Source organism: Copadichromis virginalis, linkage group LG1 (assembly GCF_057382275.1).
Source record: "Copadichromis virginalis isolate Kocher_CV1m ecotype Utaka linkage group LG1, C_Virginalis_male_GT1.1, whole genome shotgun sequence".
Classification (NCBI taxonomy): domain Eukaryota; kingdom Metazoa; phylum Chordata; class Actinopteri; order Cichliformes; family Cichlidae; genus Copadichromis; species Copadichromis virginalis.
The window spans coordinates 2058243-2081747 of record NC_140618.1 but is presented as its reverse complement, the minus strand read 5'-3'; the positions used below and the strand labels follow the sequence as shown (position 1 = coordinate 2081747).

Here is a 23505-nt window from a genome sequence, read left to right as displayed (position 1 = left end):
CTGTCAAAAACATCCTCTGTTCTTTTCCTGGTAACATATTGTATCTGGCTTTGTACATAATTTTTGCAGTTTTATACTTTACAAGATCCATAAACGTCATAAACGTAATGTTAGTGTGGTCTCTAAATCCTGCTTCAGTAATCATCCTGATTGCTTTTTTCATAATGGCTGAAGTGAAGTTTGGTGTGCATTTCCCAGATTTCCACACAGTAAATATGCCAAATATGGCAGTGTAAGTGTACAGTAAAGTACCTGGAGTGATTTGGAAGGCAAAAAATGTTTAGCTTGTATATGCTTCATGTGAGGTTTCCAGCAGATTTTGTTGTCTATTATCACACCCAGAAATTTTGTATGAGAAACTTACTTCAACATTATTTATCAACAATTTCGCTCCAGCATCTTTTTTACAGTTTCCAAACAACATAAATGTAGTTTTATTCAAATTTAGTGAAAACTTGTTTCTGTCAAACCTTGTTTTCAGTTTAATCATTTCTTGTGTGACAAAAAAAGCTGCTGTGAATTCTCTCCAGCACAAACAATATTTGTATCATCTGCAAATAAAATAACCTGTAATATATCAGATGTTTTACATATATCATTGATGTAGAGGATAAACAGCTTTGGTCCCAGCACTGACCCCAGGCACTCTGATAATCGCCAGGCTTCACAAATTGTTGCCTGTCTCTCAAATAACTCCTGACCCACTCTAGCACCACTCCTCTAATGTCACAATACTCCAGCTTATCAAGTAATAGTTCATGATTGTGTCAAAAGCTTTTTTTAGGTCAATGAAAACACCAACTGTCTTTGATCTGTGTTATTGGTGATATTTTCAATTAGTTCCATTAAAGCCATGGATGGTGATCTGTTTGGTCTGAAACCACACCGACTGTCCATTATTATTTTGTGTTTATCTATAAATTTGTCAAGTCTATTAATGAAAACTTTTTCCAGTATTTTTGAAAATTGTGAAAGTGAATTTGTGTCTATCTCCCTTTTAAACTGTGGTATTACTTTAGCTGTTTTCATTTGTGTTGGGACTGCAGCAGTTTGTAGAGACAAATTGCAAATGTATGTTAAAGGTTTGGAGATGCCATTGATAACTTTCTTAACGATTTCCATATCAATGTCATCAAAGTCTGTAGACCTGTTTGTTTGTGATTTCCCAACAATATCAATGATTTCCTTTTCTTCTGAACAACACTGAATGAGGATTACGTTCAATGAGTTTATTTCAAGAGGAAGCTGCTCATAAAGTTACACAATTACACAGTAAATTTTTGTTTATTATAAAGGCGAATCCACAGTTTTTGTCTTGGTCGTATCCTTTTATCTTGTTGTATTTATCTGCAGCATCTTAAAGGCCGGTCTGTGACATTAAACCGGTCGGTGGCGCAGAAAGGTCGGGGGCCGCTGATGTAGAGGCTGAGCCTCCCTCAGCCGGTTATGATGCTTCAATAGATTCTCAGGAATATGAGAACAAAGACCTGCAAACATCCATCGTGACTGTCGACGGATGCTGAGGCAGCTCTGGCTCCTGCGTCACATGTTCGATGCTCTGTGGGAATTTACAGTAAAGCGCGACTGTGTGTGTTTAATATTCAACAGTAAATAACTGACGTGTCTTTGGGTTGATGCAGCATGTGTGTGCGCCAACACACTGTGTTATATAATTATATGTTTTTTGTTTAGTGTGTGTTGCTCTGACATCAGCAGGAGCGTCCCTCGGTGCTCAGCAGCCTGCCGGTGTTCCCGGACGCTTCACCGCAGCCCGGCCGTCTTATTGTGTTTATTCAGTAAACAGGGCGATTACATCGGCCCGCAAACTCTCGCTGCACTCCCGGCTCTAATCCACATCTTCATCTGAGCTTTCCTCTACTGAGCTTAAAACAAGAACGAGCTTCGGTTTCAAAATAAGCGAGCATCATCTCACTCTCTGTTCTTCTGAAATCAGACCGTACGCAGAGCGCCCGGCGCCTCGTCCACAGGGTTGCGGTGGTGATTCAGAGACGGGCTGGCACAGCCTTATCTCCTCCGTCAGTCTAGACTGCTGACATCAGCGTTCCAGCCTCTCTGCTTTCACATCTCATTAAGGCGCAGCAAAAAAAATAGAGCCATATGTTGGAACGCACAAATACACAAATTTGTACCAAGTTTCATGCTTTGGAACGTTTTCCATGAAGCACGTGGAGTTAAAAACTCGCCCTCGTTCGTTTCAACACATCTGTGTGAAGCTGATCCATCCTGGTACAGGTCACAGAGGCTGCAGGTGACTGGAGGTGGGTTTGGATCCAGCTGACAGATCACCTGAATGTGTTGTGACAGCCTTACACTGGGTTTTAAGTGTACAGTAGGCATTTGAGCCGTTTGACCTGAGACATCGTTTCCATCATCATCACAGGCTCTGAAAATGACTTTAAAGCCAGAGGTCTATGAGGAGGGCGCGGCGTCTTATCTGTTTGATCTACATTTTAATGTTCAGATCCTGTCGCCTGTGTAAACATGACTGTAATAAGTCTGTGGCAGGAATCCAGCATCATCATCTGTTCAGGTTGGATAACTGGTGGAGTTAACGTATCTTCACTGAAACACGGTCACGTTTTGCCTAACGGAGGCTCTGCTGTTTATGTACCCGTCGCCATGGTGAATCCTCGTAGCGCAGCTCCACTGATGATGGCACACTTTCATGCACAGACACACAAAGTCGACTGGATGAGTTTCCCGTCGTTCCTGTCCCTGAACTGGGAGCTGATGCAGTGGGAGTTTGTTAAAGCAGCTTTCTGGAGACGTTCCCTGGATCCCAGCTTTGACTGAACCAGCCTCCGGACTTTATCAGCTCAATAAAAGCTTCATTGTTGTTGCTCCGCCTTCGTTTTTGGAGCTTCTTTCAACATCATACCAGAATTAACTGATCGGAACAACAAAACTCGTCACTGTGATATTTCGAGGCAGAATGCAACAAACCACAAGTTTCCCGTGAATTTGTATTTGAATGAAACAGGATAAAACACTGAAGTCGCTGCATTTTATATGAAGTCAGAGGTCAGTGTGGAGAAATATGACTGTAAACTGTTAGTGGAGGCTCATTCGTGACCCTGTTAAAGACGGAGCCGAAGGAACCGCCCACCCTCACACATGAACACACACCCTTCACATGTACAGTAATGATTTAACTAACACCGATCAGTGTGTATGGTGTGTGTGTGTCTAATCGTACTGATGTCTGTGACCAGGCTGCAGAGTCAAATCTGTCTTTGGTTGTTGGAAAGCGCGTGGCTTCAATAATGCACACGCTGTTTGTGGAAGTCATAAAATTGAAATCAGAAAGGTTTTCCAGAAACTCTTCTCTGTGAGCCAATAGGAGCCCAGCAGGTGATGTGAGCCTGCATTGGATATTCTGCTCAAAGGCTGACCGGCAGCCAAGCGCACAAATTACAGAGGACAGAAAATTCAGCTGTAAACACTCCAACGCGTCGCAGAGGCCAAGGCTGTGGTTATTTCTGCTCGAGAGCGTCTGCTGGTGAAGAGACACTGGCTCCTCTGATTATTCATCTCAATCAAACGTCGACATCTAGCAGCTCGAGAGCTTAAAGACAGAACTGCATCTTATGGTTTTGATGTGAGCAACACTTGCTGTTCACATGATGACATCTGTGAAAAAAAAGGTTTTCTTGCTATTTTCCTGAAGATACTTTTTATAAGGGACAGAGTATCCTGCATAAACTGCCATCACTGCTGAACCTTTACCCACGTATGCAGAGCAGAGCTGACAGATGAAGCAAACACACGGAAATCCCCCAAAGCTGCAGTTCCACTAATGTCCAGCAGAGGCTGTTTACAGCCTGATGCACATAGTTTGGTCTCTGTACACAGGGCTGCACATAAGTGGTCTGCAGGTGCACATTCGACATCTTTAAGAGTTCTAAACAAATGTCTGTCCTCCTCCAGAAAATCTTATGTACGCAAACGCGCGTTGCAACGTCTTATCTGGTGCGCGTCTTTTATTTTGACAGCGAATGTGCACCTGCAGAGCACTTATGTGCAGCCCTGTCTATAGACAGTTTCCCCCTTCATGACACCTGTACAGGGGGGAGAATGTTTTTGTAACACAGCTGTTTTGTATTAAGGCTTAATGTTTGCATTATTAGGGGCGTGGCCTGACACAGGCAGCTGTAGCTGCTAGTACAGCTATTAAAAAGCAACCCCGCCCTTCTTCCTTGACTGAAGAAGCACTAATATTCATGCTTGTGATGCACAAATGCTTCAGCTTTCAGCCCCATCGCTGTATTCTGCTCATGCAGACTGTGAGCTTTCTCCGTGTCTTCGGTGACCTTGCGGTCTCTTACCTTGGGGGGCACGGCTCAGGGTTACAGATGCGGATCATTACCGACGGCCTGCTGGATGGATCGCACAGAGCGTCGTCCACCTCCTCATCTTGCTTCCTGTTCACACACCTCACCACTGCTGTCTGCTTGCCTGGGCAGAGGAAATACAGAAAAATGTTTAGAATGCTGGGCATCCTCTGCACACGGCCATAAACAACCAGAAGAGTCTGTTCAGTGACAGGTTGCTTCTCCCAAAGACAAGAACTAACAGACTTAAAAACTCCTTTGTCCCACACGCCATCAGACTGTTTAACTCCTCTCTGGAGGGGAGAGGGAGGGGAAACAGGAGGACAAAGGAGGGGGGAACAACTAAGCTGTAGTGCCTCTGCACCTCACTGTGCAATACCTTGTGCAATACTTTTGTAAATAGTCAACAGTGCAATAGACTCAATACTTGAAATGTGCAATTCACTTGTATTTTTATTTTTTATTCCTATTTATTCTATTTATCCCCTTCGTATATTTTATTTATATTTGTCTCTGTATTTATATATGTGTGTGTGTGTGTGTGTGTGTGTGTGTGTGTGTGTGTGTGTGTATATATATATATATATAACAGTTCTGTAACTGTAACTTCGGTCGTTGCTGTGCTTTTTTTGGAAGTCGAATTCCCCAGAGGAACCCACCCGAGGGATTAATAAAGTTCTATCTTATCTTATCTTAGAAGAAGCATCAGCATTTCAGCTGCGAGCATCCGATCGGCAAACCTCACCGGCAGCACACGTGGCCGAGCAGGCAGTGAAGCCTCTGAAGTCCCAGCTGTGCAGGTCGTCAGCCTGGAACAAAGGAGCACCGTGGTCTCGGACTGCGGTGGCTCTGGTACACGGCCCGTGGTTGCAGGGCCTCTCCAGCTGGGGCCTGTCCCCGCCACACTCCTCCTCTGGAAGGTCCACCTCTGTCTTGGTGAAAGTGAGCAGCACCTGACATTTCACCTCCCGAGTTTGCCTGCCAGGGCCGCAGGTGGTGCTGCAGGGGGACCAGGGCCCGGGTATGAATCTGCACAGGACGAGAGCAAAAGTCTCCAATAAGTCCTTCAGTGGTGACGTCACGTGGTCACTTCAATGTCTGCAAAGCTCATTTCCAACCTTTTTTTTGTTACGAGCTTAGCTTGCATCTGCAATTTATTCATTTAACATTTTTAGAGTGTGATGAATATTTTATTTGCACCAAAGACATCACAGTTAACTAAAGCTAAACGTCTTTGGCTTGAATGGACCTTTGCTGCGTGACCACTTACATGTGTGACTGCTATAATCATGCTTACATATGTGTGTTAATCTGTGTGCTCATCATCCTGATATTTCTGGTCACTCTCAACATTTTTAAGCAAAAATAGAAGATAAATTAAATTAGCACACCCACTCTAAACCCACCTTTAAAACCTGAATAACTGATTTGCCAGACGTCCACAGATTCAGTTTTTCAGGATTGTTTTGTCTGCGTATTTATACATATTTCTAATATAAAAGTGTGTTTTCACCATTCCTACACGACAACATGTACGTGTTGTTTCTGTGTCATTGCGTGTTGTATGGTGAGATCATTCGCTTGAGCCTCTCGACTGTAGGCCGTGACATCACCGTGACATCGCCCACTGGTGAGTGGAGCCTCAGGCGGAGCATTTACATCGTTGCCAGCAAACTGGACGTGATGAGCGAGGACGCCGCTCACTCACTGGCTAACAACATGTGGTTGACATGCTGTTTTCCAGAGGGGGCGCCCCCTGCTGGTCACTACAGATAATGCAGGAAAAGCAGCAGTAAAGGGAGCTTGTTGCTGGGCGGGAACTTTGGGCCAATAAAGAAATGGAAAATTCCAGAGAGGAAATGTTTCTGATAAATTCAACATTAAGTTTTACGTTTCTATAACTGTGACTCAGCTGTGATATGAAGGTTGTTGTATCGTAGCTTCCATATCGAATCCATGAATATCGTGTTGAGTTTCTTTTTTGAATTTCACATTGTCCAACCTCCAAAGATTCATCAATAACGCCTGTCGAAGTGAACGATATTCACAGATCCCAGAGCGAAGCCTGAGTTTGAAAATCATTTGCAGGAAAAATAAAGCATTTGAAGTGATTCCCCTTTTTTCACTCTACAGTCATTTATGGAATCAAGTGAACGCGTAAAACCGGCACACACAACTCTGTCTATGTGCAGCAGATAATATGATGGACAAACACACCGTCGTGCTGAGGAAACAGCCAACGCCGCTGCTGCCTGGCAGTAAAGCGAAGAATAATAACTGGAGCTGCTGACTGACAGATGCACAGCAGGAAATGTGCGACCGTGAGCTTGTTAAGACAAATAAGCTGAGAGATACGTTCCCTGGAGGCCAGACTCTCAGCTCCCTGGAGGGGAGGTGGCATATATTTAGACAGAGTTCTGTGACTGGGAGGTAGGTTAGAGCTCAGTCACCGTCTGATAGGTGAGACGGAAACGTGCAGAAATAAGGAGGGAAAAATGCAGAATATAGCTGCGATCAGGCTGGATTGATAAAACCACGGTATATGTACACGATCAGCCACAACATTAAAGACGCCTCGTCTGCATGAACAGATCCACCGCACCGAGGCGTGACTGCAGGACTTCTGGGTAATCCTCTGGCGTCTGTGGTGCGTCCCACAAATGATTTACAGGTCTGGGAGTTCATTATCTGTAATGCTAATGCTAACTAGCTTATGAAGCTGCATCCACAGACACAGTCCTGCTATTTCACCCAAGCTGGAGCTCAGACTTCCTGGACAATCTGTTAGTGCGGCTAACCTCACAGCAGCCATATAATGATCCCAAAAAGGCTCCAACAGCACAAACATAGTCCAGATGTGCAGCTCAGGTGAAGCCTGTGTCACCATCCACCTGTCAGTCACAGAGGCCACGCCCCTAATAATGCAAGGGTGTGGTCATGTTTATATCTATGCTGCTGTCGGCTGTGCTCAGGTGGAATGGATAAATGCAAAGAGACCCGATGAGCATCGCAGTCGGTGTTAACAGTACGTGTTTCTCCCCTTTAATATGCTTTTTGCAGCACGCGGTGTAATTACCTCGTTTCCAGTATGAGCCTCACATGCTCACCAAATTAACGTGGCTCAGATAAGATTAGCTTGGCTGCGTGCGAAGACGATTTGTTGGCGCCCGCTGAGGGCGCGTGCACGGGAGGTGTTTCAAGAGCGTGTTTGCAAAGTCTTTGATGAGCAAATGTGTGTCTGCCAAGTGTTTGAGGTGTGTGTGAGCTCAGAATGCTGATGGATCCCAGGGAGGCTATCAGACTGACCAGACCCTGAGCAGCAGGCGATAATCACATGCTTATCATCAGCCGCGGTGGGAGAGGAAACACACCCGGACAGATTCACACAGCCCTGGTGTGTGTGTGTGTGTGTGTGTGTGTGTGTAGGATGATATACCTGCAAAGGGTTTGTGCTACCTGAAAAAGAAGCGTAGACTGTGTCAGAGCGACGTGAAGCTCTTACACGGTGTTTCAAGAGTTCTGGGTTCAAGTTTTACTTAATGAAACAAACGTGCTCCTCAGTATAAAAGCTGAACTCTCATCTACAACAGCATGACAGTATGGAGACCCCCGATCAGGCGCTCCCCATCTGCTGTAATGACAGACACAAACTCTTCTGCTAAATTCACACTGTCAGGACAAAAAGTCTAAAAATACTTTGCAGCTGTAACAGCTCTTCTGGGAATGCTTTCCACAACATTTCGCAGTGTGTTCATGGGAATGGTTGACCATTCTTCCAGAAGTGCATTTGTAAGGAAGTTTCACAGGTGGCATCAGCACCACGCTGGAGTTCACTGAGCTCCTGAGAGCGAGCCGCTCCTTCACAAACGTTTGCAGGTTTGCCCAGGAGCTTGATTTCATACACCTGCGTCCATGGATGTGATGGAACACCTGAATCGATCATTTGGATGGGTGAGTGAACACTTCTGAGGTAATAAACCTCAGAGAAACAGGCTGTGGTCTCCTCACTCCTCACTTTTCAAGTGCTTCACGAACCCGAACAGTACAGCTAACACATGATGAAGAACACTTACTGCTGAAGAGACCGAGCTTTTGTTCTGTCACCGGTTAGCTAGCATAACCTAATGTAGGACTAGCAGTAACCCACCAACCAAGTCAGCCACCTCATGTCATGTGTGAGCGTGACGTTTTTGGTGCAGGGCTCCAGGGTCTACAGGAGGTTAACTGACCTGGATTTGGTTTAATGTGCACATGCAGCATGATGAAAGCCACGATTCTCTATGGACGAGTATCAACAAACTAATACGTCCCGTTTTCAGTCACAGGACGTCGGAGGCTGAGTACTGAGACGCAGCTGCTGTCCTGGAGGAGACAGGAGGTCTCTACACAACCTTCTGATGTCTTCTCTGTCCAGCAGCTGTAACGGGTCATAAATTACATATTGTTATAATTACATGTGTTCTAGTACCCAAACCGTCTCTTCCAACCCTGTAAAAAAACACATATACTGTATATTTAGCCACCCTGATGTTCCCGATCGTGTGTTTTTAGTTCCATTATTGTCATCATGGTGTCTGTCTTTGCTAGCTGCTCTAAATGTGCTGCATATGTGTTATAGGCACAGTCAATGCTAGCATGAACAGATAATTCCTGCTAGCTTGGAAGTTGGTTGCATTGGGTTGTAGGAGCTGGAGCGAGCAAGTTGGAGGTCTTTCTTTCTTTTTAGCTTTCATCGTCAGACACAACCAGGAACACACCGGTTACACAGCCACCAACTTAATCCAGGAGAACAATAACTTATAACCAACCTCAGGCCTGCGTGAGGATTATTTGAGGAGAAGAGTTCTCCAAACACGACTTCCTCCAAACTAAGACGGCTTGGATGAGTTCAAGGAAAAATTATTAACAAATGCTGTTAACTGAGCTTCTGCTCAAACTGCACGATTGACTCGCAGGGGTTAGAAGTTCGTAGGTCACGATGCTCTGATGCGACCTGAGTGCTCACACTGTGCGTCCATAACATGAAGCTTATAACAGAAATTCTGTCGCTCTCTCTCTCTCTCTGTCTTTCACTCACACAGACACACCACCACCATCAACTTTGCTAAATTGCTAATGAAAAACATTGATCAGCTGTGGTTGAGCAGCATGTAAATCCAACTATTTTCATGGTTGTTGTGGTCGTGATAATTTTGTGAGGCCTGTGGAGCAGGGAAATTATTTTACTGCTATTGTTAAATAATTGTCATCATTACCATTGCATTAATAATATAATCTGGAGTTTATATTGCATTCAGGGGTTAAACAGTGTCTCTTTCAGAAAGACTGAGTTGCAGGCTGACAGGAAGTTGTATGCAGAAGTGAAAGCAGATAGTTATTTTGAGGAGCAGGCTAAGACGAGGCTTTAACAATGTAACAGATAGCTTTAAGAAGGCCTTAAGCAGTTATGACTATTTTATACACAATGCATATCTGTGCTTATTAAAGAGTTGGAGCTCGGTCAATTAATTGGGGGTCGGAAGCTTTGTTCGGCGCGATGTTCGGACAATCTATTGTGCAAGTGACTTGGAGCCATAGAAGGAATTGCAATACATGCTTACAAAACACTTATATATCAGATCATTTTATATTAAGCTTTTAAGTAGAGGTTCTTGGTTAAAACATTTATTTAGTAGAAGACATACACATAGTCTCAGTGAGCCTCTGGTCTGGTAAAAGGTCAGAAGTGCAACAGGTGAATTGAGAAAGAGCATTTGAGGACGAGACACAGACAGTAGGTGAAGAGGTTACTCATGTCTGGCTGTAACTGCAAAAGTGTCTCGGTAAAAGAGGAACCGTTCCTTGTTGTCTCGGCAAGAAAGAGGAACAAGACAAGAACTGAAAGGTAGACAGGAAGGGCCAGCCATGAAAATAGAAGATGATCTTCTGGGGTAAAAGCCAGAAGATCATCTTGTATAAATCTATGTATAAAATGTATCTGTGACGCATGAAGGGGCGTCAGTAAATCAAACCCTGATGCTATAAAATATCTGTTCATGCTTTGATTAAGTCGAGGACTACTGGCTGTCTGCGTACAGAGTGTCTTCCCACACGTGTGTTCATTAAAATCATTGTTTGACCAAGAGCTTCTGGACCAAGAGTGGTTTGTACTCTCCCTCCTCAATTTTGAACCTTAACATTTGGGGGCTTCGTCCGGTGGTTGACGCTTTTAAATTGTGTAGGCGCTAAAGCTGACAGATCTGACAGTGGTTGTAAATATAAGAGTTTAGTTTATTTAAAAGGTGTGTGTGTGAGAGGATTATGAAATCATTGTGTGAATGATGCTACATTTTAGATCAAAAGTTAGTAGAATTACAGAGGGTTTGTAGATTGTAAATACAAAATAAGTTTGATTAGCCTGGAGAAACAGCAGAGCAGCTGCGTGCTGTGTGTGTGTAACAGGAAATGGTGTGGGTGACAGGAAGTTTGCATGCCCATATAAGGTGACGAGTGAGCACCCAGAGAGAGAAACAGATGAGCTAAACTCTAGGCAGATTAAGTATGGAGGTTTTGAGAAAAGAAATGAAAAGGATATTAATTGTATGTTTTAGTGTGTTAACACAGATTACAGATAAATAAAGGTGGACTTCTCTCAACCTGGAATTTTGAGTACGGCGCCAAAACCAGTAGAGTAGCATAATTGGGAGAAAACAGGCCAGATTTTGGCTTAAAATTTTACAGCTTGACCTCGCACTTGTCCCCATCCGGAGAAGAAGCTCAAAGGACAGTTAATCTCCTGATGAAGACCGACAGAACATCGTGGACTTGAGAAGAATTAATAGCAGGCAAAAGACAGTGCAACGGAAACCACACTGACGACACCAGCAGCAGCATGTAAGGAACCACGAGGTGGAAACATGTACTGTAAATTACAGGCTGGGCAGTTGAACAGTGGGATAATGAGCTGTGGAAAGCACTGGACATTGATTGTCAGATTTGCCATGCTTGGAGTAATCTTGAAAGAGATGACTGAGAGGATCAACAGGAAAGAAGAAACCACGTGATGAAACATGCACGGTGGACAGCAGGCTGGTAAGAACAGTGTGACATGACTGTTTAAAGGCACTGAATGTGGTATTTTGCCAGGCTGGGACTTGATCCAAAAGGAAAATACTGAAGAGAAACAGAGAAGAAACAGACTGTGTTTGCTGGAATTCAAGACAACAAAAGGACACTGAGAGAAGAGGACAGTGACCAGTGAGAGGCGAAGCCGGACGAGTTCGACTGTGAGAATACAGGGTGTAATTGGACTGAAAGTGAAGCTTGAACTCATGATGGTTTAGAGATGTCCACCGTCACAAACAAAGAGGTAAACAAGAATAGAAAACACACATAGACAAAGTGTTACATGTGAAATGATTTCTGGAAAGAATCAGAAGTGAGATAGTTTTGAATTAAGAAATCAGGGAAAAGATGCATGAATTAAACCTGACTATAACATATAGAGGCAATGAAGAAAGCAGCTTACACTCACTGAACATTAACAAAATACATAGGAAAAGCAATGAAGACCTGCTTACACGTATATACATGACATAAGTTGGGATTTCTGACCAGAGAAAGGGAAACGGGTAGTTTAAGTACCTATGATAATAATGAAAATGTCTCAGTTGTGTTTCTATAGGGGCGAAACAGATCTGGATCAATTTTCCACGTGCAGCGGTCGGAAGAAACCTGTAGGTTAACTTGACTGGACATGCCAAGGCAAGTTTCTGGTTGAATTGTTTACAGCGCCATGTCTCGATAAACATGACAAGTGGGCCCTAACTTCTGGCTAAGGAGCAGGAATGGTGTTAATAAGGTGGGAACTTAGAATTTGGGTTAGCAGATTTGGGAAAGAAACTGACGGCTTAAGTGGAGAATTGTGCAGGAGTCTGACACACTGCAAAAGCAACATATGCAAATTCACATACACAAGCAGGAAATGCATTAACTTTATGAAGACAAGACAAGCTCATGGAGATTAATGCATAGATACAGATTAAACCTGGCTAAGAACACAAACATATGCAATGAAGAACAGCTTGCTATTTTGTATGAATGATACAATGGTGTGAATGTTTAATAAAATGCATTTGAGTTTGTAATTGAGGAATAGAAGAAGCCATATGACAAAGGGAGTGAGTTATGTAAACAAAAAGTGATTAAAGTAGTTTTAAAAGAGTGACTTAGGAGTGCTCTCTCGTACTAAGTGATCAAAACCAGTGATCACTGTAGAAAGAAATAAAATGATTTAATGAGTTGGGAATGTTTAAACATATGTTTCTGTTGTTACAGCTTTTTGAGAGATGACTCAGTATGCAAATTAGTTGGAGTGAGTGGTGACGTAGGAGCTTCCTGTATGTGTGTGACTGAGGAAGTGACTTTCAGAAGAGGAAGCATGGCAGACGAGAAGTGCAGATTGGGGTAGGGAATTTATAGTTTAGCGATTATATGATGTCGTAAGGGGTCTTATGCTGAATTTAAGAGCATAAGGGGGTGATTTTTGTGTGCAAATTGTGTGGTTTTAATGAGACTTTCGGTGTATTGAGGAGGCGAAATTATGTGGTGGCAAAACTTTTGTGCGTTTAAGGTTGTTGAGGTTGTTGTGGTGATGGGTTGATTTTGTCAGTTAGGTTTGGGTTGGTGTTTTTGTTTTAATAGAGGGAGTTTTAGGAAACATGGACATGTCTAAAAATTGGGCCCATTATTTTGTAACAGTGCACTTAAAGAAAACCTGTCAGGTGATTTTGTTTTGTGTTTTGTGAGCTAACAATCAGCTCTATTTTTTCATTTCTGTTTTAAGCAGGCCTGCAACAGTGAATAACGGCGCTGAAAATTATCGGGAAGAGCAAATATAAGGCGGCTTTCCAGATTACAATTGGCTGAGGAGAGCTACCTGTGGGGACTGATCAAGGTCGTAAGTCCCTGTAAAAAGGATTTTATGCGAGTCAATCCAGTCCAAAAGCATAAAGAAATATTTTCCTATGGAAAATAAAAAATGACTGAGCTCATTTTGCTGAGGGTGGAGTATCTGATCGTGCGGGAAGCTCCACTATCAGCAAATACATGGTGTGACTGCATGTGAGTGAATGTGTGACTGCATGTGAGTGAGGATGAATTAATGTGGACAAACAATTTGTTTTTACCAGAGAAAATTTCTGTTTTGTTTTGTTGACTGGGGTTAGATTATGGGATTATAGTATATTGTTGGGAGAATGCCAAATGCTAAAGGGGAAAAATTTTTTGATGAAACTCAGTTATCATTAATTGAAGAAACACATGACTGATAACTGTTCTGTTTTAAGTTTATTTTTATGACATAGATTGGATCATGAGTGGGGAAACTGAGCATTTTTAAGTTTTGTATAGTATCTTGACACATGAAATGTATCAAGATAAAGGGGGGTTTAGGGTTTAATAATTTAATTGTTTAATAATTTAGGATCATTTTAGGACTTTTGGGGTTTTTGATCATTTGGATATGGTAAAACTGAAACTGTTATTTTTAAGTTAAGGTTAAAGGATTAAAAGTGAACTTGTCACGGTTTGCGGGCCAAGCCGTGTGGAGTTGTAGAAAAGGACCCAAAAGGCGGCAGCTCTGGTGCAGGTGAATATTTATTTACAACGGTGGGCACAAAACAGCACTGGTGGAAAAACAAGAAACCGGAAACCTAAACTGGGTAAGCTAATAACACAAACCAGAAACGAGGATGCAGGGAGGTCCGGGGGGAAACAACACAGACGAACCAGCAACTACCATAACAGAAGACACAACTTAAATACACCCAGAGAACACAGGGAGATTACACACAGGTGGGGAACACAGGGGATACTGATAAACATAACGAGACAGGGCAGGAGTGAACACAACATTACGCATACTGACGAGAGACTGTCAAAGTAAAACAGGAAGTACACAGAGGTTCAGACAGGAGGAGAGAGAGCACGGGGAGAACACAGACATAACAGGCTGGGGAAACATGGAATAAACACAAAGAGAGACGAGAGCTCATAAATACACAGAGGGGCACAAGGGGGTAAGAGTCACAAAGGGAAAAAACACTTAGGGAACACCACAACAGGACACCTCAGAAAACCTGGCCTAAATAAGGAGCGAAAATACAAGGAACCAAGAATACTGGGCCAACATGGCCCAGGACCATGACAGAACTGAATCCTGTTTAGAAGATACAATGCCGGTTTTTCAAAGCTGTGAATAAGTCTTAGAGGGAAAATTAGTGAGGGTTGAAGGAGTAGAACAGGTTTGATTTGTTTTTGATTTCTAGAAGTAGTGGTTATAATGTAGGCTTACACATACAGATATTACATAGGAGGTATTTTTAGGATAAAGGGGGAGCTTATAAATAGAAATGATTTTTATACATATTGCATTTTGTGCTTTTAAAGGAGTTGTGGCTCAAATTTGTCTCTGGAGGGTCACGAGCCTTTGGCTAGCGCTATGATTAGCCAATCTACTGTGAGGATAATATGAGTTCATGAAGGATTGCACACGCTTACAGACACAGAGTTAAGAAACACACATGACAGTATTGATTCCAGGCAAAAGGCCTCAAATTCATTTAGCTTTTTGACTGAACTTAAAGAAGGACCAAAGAGGAAGGAAAGCATATATTTTGGTTAAGTCTGATAAATTAGAATTAGAAGGTATTGTTACATTAACAGGAGCAAAATGAAATAAAAAGGCTATACCAAAATGGGTTATAACATAGGAAATGTGAGGTTAAAATGAAGTTAACACATAGGAGTTGTTTCAAGGCAGCATTTAGCTATGATGAAATGTATACAGGAGTAATTGCTTATATGCTTAAACTTAATTGATTAGAATGGTTGTTTTCTTTTGGATCTTTTAGAGTAGAGGAACTTGCAGCAGCGACAATTTGTGCACAGGATGTTGATGATCAGATAAGGGAAAATAGAGCGAGCAACCGGACGTAAAAGCAGGGCTTAAAAAGAGTTTTAAGGTGATGAGTAACGTTGAAGAATATATATAAATACAAGTCAATAAGTTAAGAAGATAATTAGGATCAGGCTTTTGATTAAAGAGTCCCAGATAGGATAAGTTAGGGAGGTGCAGGAAAAGGTGTTTTGTTTCCTTTGCAGAAGATCGATCTCGGCGACCACAGGAGGGGCGAGGATCCTGGAGATCTCGAGGACACAATGTATTGCGACCTCTGGTGTTCCAGAGGTCGAGAGAGGGAGTGTGGAGCAGGGAAATTATTTTACTGCTATTGTTAAATAATTGTCATCATTACCATTGCATTAATAATATAATCTGGAGTTTATATTGCATTCAGGGGTTAAACAGTGTCTCTTTCAGAAAGACTGAGTTGCAGGCTGACAGGAAGTTGTATGCAGAAGTGAAAGCAGGAAGTTATTTTGAGGAGCAGGCTAAGACGAGGCTTTAACAATGTAACAGATAGCTTTAAGAAGGCCTTAAGCAGTTATGACTATTTTATACACAATGCATATCTGTGCTTATTAAAGAGTTGGAGCTCGGTCAATTAATTGGGGGTCGGAAGCTTTGTTCGGCGCGATGTTCGGACAATCTATTGTGCAAGTGACTTGGAGCCATAGAAGGAATTGCAATACATGCTTACAAAACACTTATATATCAGATCATTTTATATTAAGGTTTTAGTAGAGGTTCTTGGTTAAAACATTTATTTAGTAGAAGACATACACATAGTCTCAGTGAGCCTCTGGTCTGGTAAAAGGTCAGAAGTGCAACAGGTGAATTGAGAAAGAGCATTTGAGGATGAGACACAGACAGTAGGTGAAGAGGTTACTCATGTCTGGCTGTAACTGCAAAAGTGTCTCGGTAAAAGAGGAACCGTTCCTTGTTGTCTCGGCAAGAAAGAGGAACAAGACAAGAACTGAAAGGTAGACAGGAAGGGCCAGCCATGAAAATAGAAGATGATCTTCTGGGGTAAAAGCCAGAAGATCATCTTGTATAAATCTATGTATAAAATGTATCTGTGACGCATGAAGGGGCGTCAGTAAATCAAACCCTGATGCTATAAAATATCTGTTCATGCTTTGATTAAGTCGAGGACTACTGGCTGTCTGCGTACAGAGTGTCTTCCCACACGTGTGTTCATTAAAATCATTGTTTGACCAAGAGCTTCTGGACCAAGAGTGGTTTGTACTCTCCCTCCTCAATTTTGAACCTTAACAGGCCATATCAAAAAGGCTCGGATGAGCCAAAGTCCTACAAGTTGTGCCTCCATCGCTTGTGTCCAGATCACACGCCGCCGTGCTGCTCCGTCTTTTCACTTTCATTTCTGTGTTTGTGCGTGCGCAGTGTGCGAGGCTGCGGTGACGCCCTCACGACGGCCGCCAGGATTTCAAACAGGTTTGATTTTCTTACGACCGAACGATTGATGATCGGGAGGTGGTCGTGAGGTGTTAATCGCTTCTCGTTATCCCACGTATACTACACGATGCACGACACACGATGAAGGCGAAACTTGGGCCGATCCCCAAAACGGTCGCACGACTGAAAAATCGGCTCAAAATGAGCCAAAAATCACAGAGTGTGAGCCCAGCATACACAGAGAGGCTCTGCCCAGGTGGTGGGATCGAGCTCAGGGCCTTCTTGCTGTGCTCGTGCAGCAGTGCTAATCAAGCGAACTATAAAGATCAACAATGTTTTTGACCAGATTGTTATCGTGATTCTTAAATGCTTCTGATTCCTCACTGTTATATTTGCTGTTATATAAATAGAACTGAAATACACACAAATGTGTGCAGTGATAAACTAGAACACATCTGTCACCATGCAGCACATCTGTGCAGAGCTTTCTCTAACACACTGCTATGATGTGCTGTAGTAACTAAGGACTGAATGAATGGAGCCACCTTTGAATGGATCAGGTGTGTGTGTGTGTGTGTGTGTGTGTGTGTGTGTGTGTGTGTTGTAAAGTCAAGATGCGTTGTGAAAGCAGCTGATAACAGCAGAGTTAATGAGGGGATGATTCGTATTTATGAAAAGAAGACAAGCTGTTTATTAAAAAGCACTGAAGTGTGTTGGAGAGCAGACGATAACTCTGACAGTGTCGCATCCTGAGCTCACAGGATGTTTGCTTCTGTCTTCAAACGCATCTGAGCGACTGTCAGAATGTGTGTCTGCACTCACGTGGGGTTTTCTGTAGCGGTGTAGTGCTCCTCCAGCTCGTGGGCTTGTTTCGACCAGGGAAGCTTCGCCTCCACCGGCAGGGACTCTGACAGAGAGACAAAAAGTTAGAAAGACGTCTGACACAGCCGTTCACCATCAGCTGCTCCGAGCTCGGCCGCAGCTCAGAATTTTGTTTCTTAGGAATAAAAAGTTCAGCACTGGAAATATTTTTGCTACTGTGGTACTTTAAAAAAAACGTTTTCCATTATCACAGCAACAAGTCCGTCAGACTCAGTCTCACATTAAAGGACATCTACTGACAGCTGGGAGGGAGGCCGGCCTCCAGATGGATGTTATTTAACCAAGACACACATTTCATCCTCACATTTATCTCCCGTCTCTCATAAAGTTCACAAGACAGATTTAAATATTTGCTAAAGACCCTCCTGTGCTAATCATTTTATACAGTCCACTGTACAACGAGTGTTTTCCAATGAAATCACATTTACAGCAATAATACCACACACACACACACACACACACACACACACACACACACACACTACTAGCTTTTAAAGAATCCAGCAGTTTAACAAGGAGGGAAGTTTGTTTGTGGTAGAATAGGGATCATAATTTACGTCCACAGCTGATGCAAAAAGACCTGTTGTCATTAGAGGGGTTAGGCTTTAAATACAAAACACACACACACACACACACACACACACACACACACACACACACACACACACACAGCTAATAGGCTCAGCATGACTGCCAAAGAGTCCTGAGTCACACACAGCAGAAACAAATGGAACAAAACTATTAAAACATCTCATAATGTTCGTAAAATAAACATTTAAATTTAAAATGCTTCTCAGTTGTGGTCTTAGCTTATTTTAGCTTATTTTAAAACACACACACACATTCTTGTTTTGCTATTTTAGTGAGGACATCTCATTGACATAATGCTTTCCCTAGCCGCTTACCCAAACCATCAAAAATGGATGCATAACCCAAACCATAACCTGTAACCCTGACACTAAAACCACATTTTGAGTCTCAGAAATACCTTCAAACTCATTATACTAACATTCAAATTTTTGGTCCCCACAAAGATGTCTAAACAGGTACACACACACACACTGCTGTAAGTCATCAGTGTCCCACCTCTGGGCTTGTGGCAGGCCACGGGGACCAGGCAGTCCTCCTTCACGTGAGGCTTGAGTGACGGTGAGCAGCCTCCGACGTGCTGCCCGCGGTGGTCGATGCACAGAACCACTCGGTAGCGCAGCCCTCGGCCACACGTCACCGTGCACTGCGACGGGACGGTAACACACACACACACGTTACCTCACAAATGAATTAACCATCTTCAGTAATTAAGGCTGCATCAAACTCTTGCTGTCAGTGAATCGAGCGCTGACTGACGCGTTGGTCACTGAGCGTTTGAACATCTCTGATCCAGAAACGCTTTAACTGCTTAGACACAGTCAGAGTCTGACCTGCTACTGCAATGGTTTGTTTTTAGACATGCACCACATCCAGTGAGACGTGTGATGTTTCTACAAAACACCCTGTTATAAATGCAAAGCAGTAGTAAACAGCGTAGTGGATGCTGCTTGGTAAATCACATAAATGTTCCCCGGTGAGGAAATCGTGAAAGATTTTGTTTTGTAACCTTACAGCAGGTTTGATTATACTTCAATTACATGTGTTGGTGTGAGTCTTACTGCAGCTGAAACCAGTTTAATAATTCAATATTTGTCATTTTGTCATTTCCAAGTACTTCAGCGAGTGCCGGATATTAAGTTTCGACTAACATGTTAAACATCATACATGCAGAACAAAACCACCGCCAACAATATTAATAACAGGAAGTGTCAATGAATGTCCAGGGATGAAGATCGTGAGTCTGACACAGGTCACATGACTTCTATGAGCCTGCCTGTGTTAATTTATTCATTTAAAGTGGATTCATTATCATTTCATGTTCAGCTACTGAAACCACTGACCTGTGACCACTCCATGGCCACCCACTGGGGGCAGGCGAAGGTGTTGCAGATCTGTCGGGCGACAGGTCGCGGGGAGTGCGTGCACTTCCACTCATCCACCTGGGAGAACTGCCCGTGGGCGTCCTCCTCCACACACAGCACACTGCGATCCTGCCAGCCCCCATTTTCACCACAGGACACTGAGCACTGGGTCCAGGGGCCCTGCTCCCAGCTGTGCACACACAGAAGAGGCTAAATGAGTTTTATGTACCCAGATACTGAGTAAGGTGGAGGTGAGGAGGGGGCAGAACCTTCCTGCATAGAAAGAAACACCTGGAAGTGTGGAGGACGTGATTCGGCAGCGAGGTCAGCAGCACCTGTGACAGGCAGCGCACGGAGGTTATTACAGTGCTTTAAAATCACTCGACTTCAAACCAGAGAACAAAAACTCTCATATTTTTAGATCCTCTCCTTCCCCCTGTCCTCGCTGCTTTCATGTCTGATCGAAAGGTCACCTTATTTCATAAAAGCTGTGAGAATAATCTTAATAAGTAATGATGTAATAACATTTATGCACCAACGTGGAACATGTCTGAATCCCGTTCCTTTCCCCTGGAAGCCTCGTGTGGATCAGTGCAGGCCCAGATCCGACACATCCAGGTGGGAACACGAGGGTGGGGGGAGACGGAGAGGCAGGAACGTGTCACCTGAAATACGAAGCAACTCTGACACTTTTCCACAGCTAATGTCGATTCCACTTTACACTTATGTAAGCTATAGATTCAGCACTCAGTGAGTACAAGCACCCCGTTACACTCTGTCACACAGAAAGGAGGTCAGGGACATTAACGAGGCCATTTCAGAACAATTACGACTGCAGGACTCTGTCTCATTATGTTGTAATTAGATAAGTGCGGTGATTAACAGTCTGTCTCATTGCAAGTGGTGCATCAGCCTCGATAGACTGCAATCAATGCGCGTTCCACATCCGACGGCTTTTAGAGCTGGAAGCATCACTGCACTGCATAACTGTCTTTCTCCAGCTCCTTTTTCAAACCAGGCTGTCTGCAGCCACGCTCATTATGCAACCCTGCTGACAATGACAACGATGTCTAATGCTTCTAATGCAGTCCAACAAAATGCTGGAGATTCGCACACTGCACAGAGTTCAAAGGTAGGTCAAAGGTTAGAGTGGCTGATGGGTGCACACAGTTCAGGACTGGGGGTTTATATCTGCTGCACGGTGTATAAGTCAGTGGGAAACTGAGGCTACACTCATAGAGATGCTTTCATCTACAGTGCACAAAGTTTGCAGCTTTAAGTGTGTGCTTCTGGAAAATACACACATTTTAAATGAAGCTCTTCAGAATATCTACATTTATAAAAGGTGAAGGTGAAGCTAACAGACAGCTAGCAGAGGCCACGCCCCTAATAATTAGGGGTGCAACGATACACAAAATTCAGGTTCGATATTTTTTCGATACAAAAAAATGTTCATGCCTTTTTAATTTGTCATTTATTAAAATTATAAATATATATTTTCACTCAAAAGTACAGTTTTTAAATTTAATGTTGCTGAAACAACAAAGGGATAAAATAATAAATCTATCTGATTGAGGAATCCCTCATCTTTGGAAAAGAGAGTTTATTACAGAGAAATGGCTCTTTCCAAAATAAAAGCTATACTATACGCTTCTTCTGGGCTATATTCTCAGCAGCATATTAAACATATCAGGTCCCCATAAGGAGAATCCTGTGCTAACGGCTGTCTAAATGACTCGGGTAAAGTTTGTAGCATGGTGCTTGTTGTTTTTGTCTGCTTCCACTTGTCTTTGCACTAGGATGATGTCGGTGTAAATGTGCAGTCATATTCGTTGTGTTCCCACTAGTGCTGTCAGCGTTAATCTGAAATGACGTTAACGCCACAACACGGCAAATCTCCGTTAACGAGCTACCGCGGATCGCCCCTTGCGTGGGGCTGGACGGCCAACACGTTAACGAGCTAACTGCGCTAACGCAGTAGTTCCCACCCATGTAATTGAGCATTGCGTGGCACATCCAACATACTGTTTTACTTTTGTCCATGACTCGCTTACCTTCAGGGTCATACGTCACATGAAAACCTAAATAGTTCCAAACGCCAGATCTGAATGAGGGTGGGGGAGGTTCAATTTGCCATGTTGCAACGAGCTTAGCTAGCTTGCTAGCTTGCCCTGTGCTCAGTGAATCTGCGTTCAACTACTCCGCCTAGGCTGCACTGTCGAGCGCAGATCCACTGAGCGCTCAACACAGACAGCATCGTCAGAAGGAAAGTTGATCAAATAAATGTTGTATTGTTCGATACATATGCGTACCGAACCGAAAGCACTGTATCCAACGGTTCAATATCAATACGAGTATTGTTGCACCCCTAATAATAATGCAAACTTTAAGCCTTAATAAGCTTTAAACAGGTGAGTTATAAAACCATCCTCCCCCTGTACAGGTGTTATGAAGGAGAAATGACCCACAGAGACCAAACAGTTTGTTTCTGCTGTGAAGTTTTAACATGGGAGTCTATGGGGACTGACTCACTGCTGCCTCTGCTGGACGTTAGAGGTACTGTAGGCTTTGCCACTTTTAATTTTGAGGCTCTAAATATGACACCATCACGTCAAAAATAATAAGCATAATTCTCTCCTCTGTTAGAGCGTAACAGTCACCAGTGAGACCAGCGCAGCAGTCGCTGAGCGAGACGAGCTGGAACTCCACATGCATGAACTTATATTTGGGAGGAACTACATCCAAACTTCAAACACAAACGGTGGAGCTCTCTCTCCCTAAAGAACAGAAAAGAGTGAAGACGAGAGAGGCTTTTGTTGATTGAAGGGTAACGCTGTGGAACACCACGGAGGAACTCTTTCATTTTTCCCACGATTGAAGATGAAAAGTCAGACTTTTGTGGAAGGAGGATTTTTTTTTTTTAAATAACTGTATACTCTCAGAAAAAAATCATCTTAGCAAAAACTAACAAAGTATTTTTAACAAAAGTTATGACTGAAAATCTGATCGCAGTGGTTTGAGCGTCTTGTGTGAGGCTCTAATATAATTTATTTTTACTTTCGAGTGCATCGAGGTTCGTTTAACACTTTGATTTTATCTCAAGAGTTAGAGGTACTCACCGAGGCAGAGGCTGGAAGCGGTCATGAGGCATCACTGCTTTGAATCCATCACTGCAGGAGACAAATGTGATAGTGATAACCACACAGCAGCATATCTAACATATATAAACACTGTTAAAATCACTATCAAACACATTCTGTCATATTTGTTTAATCCATCATTAAAGCTCCTTTAATAATAAAGGTTCTGACACAGCTCAGGTTACACTCGTGTTCACAATCTGCTTTGTGCGACCCCAATAAACCCCCAAAGACAAAACGAACCATTATAAGAAAGACATGAGCTCATTTTGAATTTGAAGGCAGCAACACGTCTCTCGAAGCTGGACAGCTCCTGTGACGGTCTGTGAGCTGAGGAGAGCAGCTGCAGGGGGACGATGTCCCGTTCTGGTCTGATGGAGGACTCTAGCTGCTCTGCTTCGTCCTGTTGTTGCTTTCATGATGCTCCAGATGTTCTCAGCTGGTCAAAGATCTGGGCTGCAGGCGGGCCGGTTCAGCAGCTGGACTCCTCTCCTATGAAGCCGTGCTGCTGATTTAACATCGTCCTGCTCAAACATGAAGGCCCTCCCTGAAAATCTAGATAGATCTGACCTCCGATCAGTTTCCACTTTGCTTCAGTCCATTTTAAAGGAGCTGTTTCCGGCCACATCTGGCTTCTTCCCTGCATGACGGAGCTTTAACCTGCACGTGTGGACGGCAGGCTGAGAGACGTCACTGCCATCAAATTCAAAATGAGCTCATATTTGATATGAAATATTAAAATCTGTCAGTTTAAATATTTGATATGTTTTCTGTGTTCTGTTGTGAATAAAATATGTCTTTATGTGATTTGTGAACCATCGCAT

At 43.2% G+C, this 23505-nt stretch overlaps 1 protein-coding gene and 1 long non-coding RNA gene across 3 annotated transcripts in view; one reads left to right on the top strand and one right to left on the bottom strand.

Moving 5' to 3' along the window:
* adamtsl3 (ADAMTS-like 3) overlaps positions 1–23505 on the bottom strand; it is a 203279-nt gene that overhangs the window by 39007 nt on the left and 140767 nt on the right. For both annotated transcript variants that reach the window (XM_085468957.1, XM_085469033.1), the window contains exons 12-17: positions 22661–22711; positions 19521–19731; positions 18676–18823; positions 17530–17614; positions 5098–5381; positions 4347–4476 (exon numbers count right to left, since the gene is read on the bottom strand). In XM_085468957.1, the coding sequence (XP_085325083.1) occupies positions 4347–4476; positions 5098–5381; positions 17530–17614; positions 18676–18823; positions 19521–19731; positions 22661–22711 (909 nt within the window). The remainder of the gene's footprint in view (positions 1–4346; positions 4477–5097; positions 5382–17529; positions 17615–18675; positions 18824–19520; positions 19732–22660; positions 22712–23505) is intronic.
* On the top strand, positions 21123–23490 carry LOC146718071 (uncharacterized). The gene is made up of 3 exons (XR_014922401.1): positions 21123–21281; positions 21985–22097; positions 22188–23490. It is a non-coding gene; the product is annotated as an uncharacterized LOC146718071 (long non-coding RNA).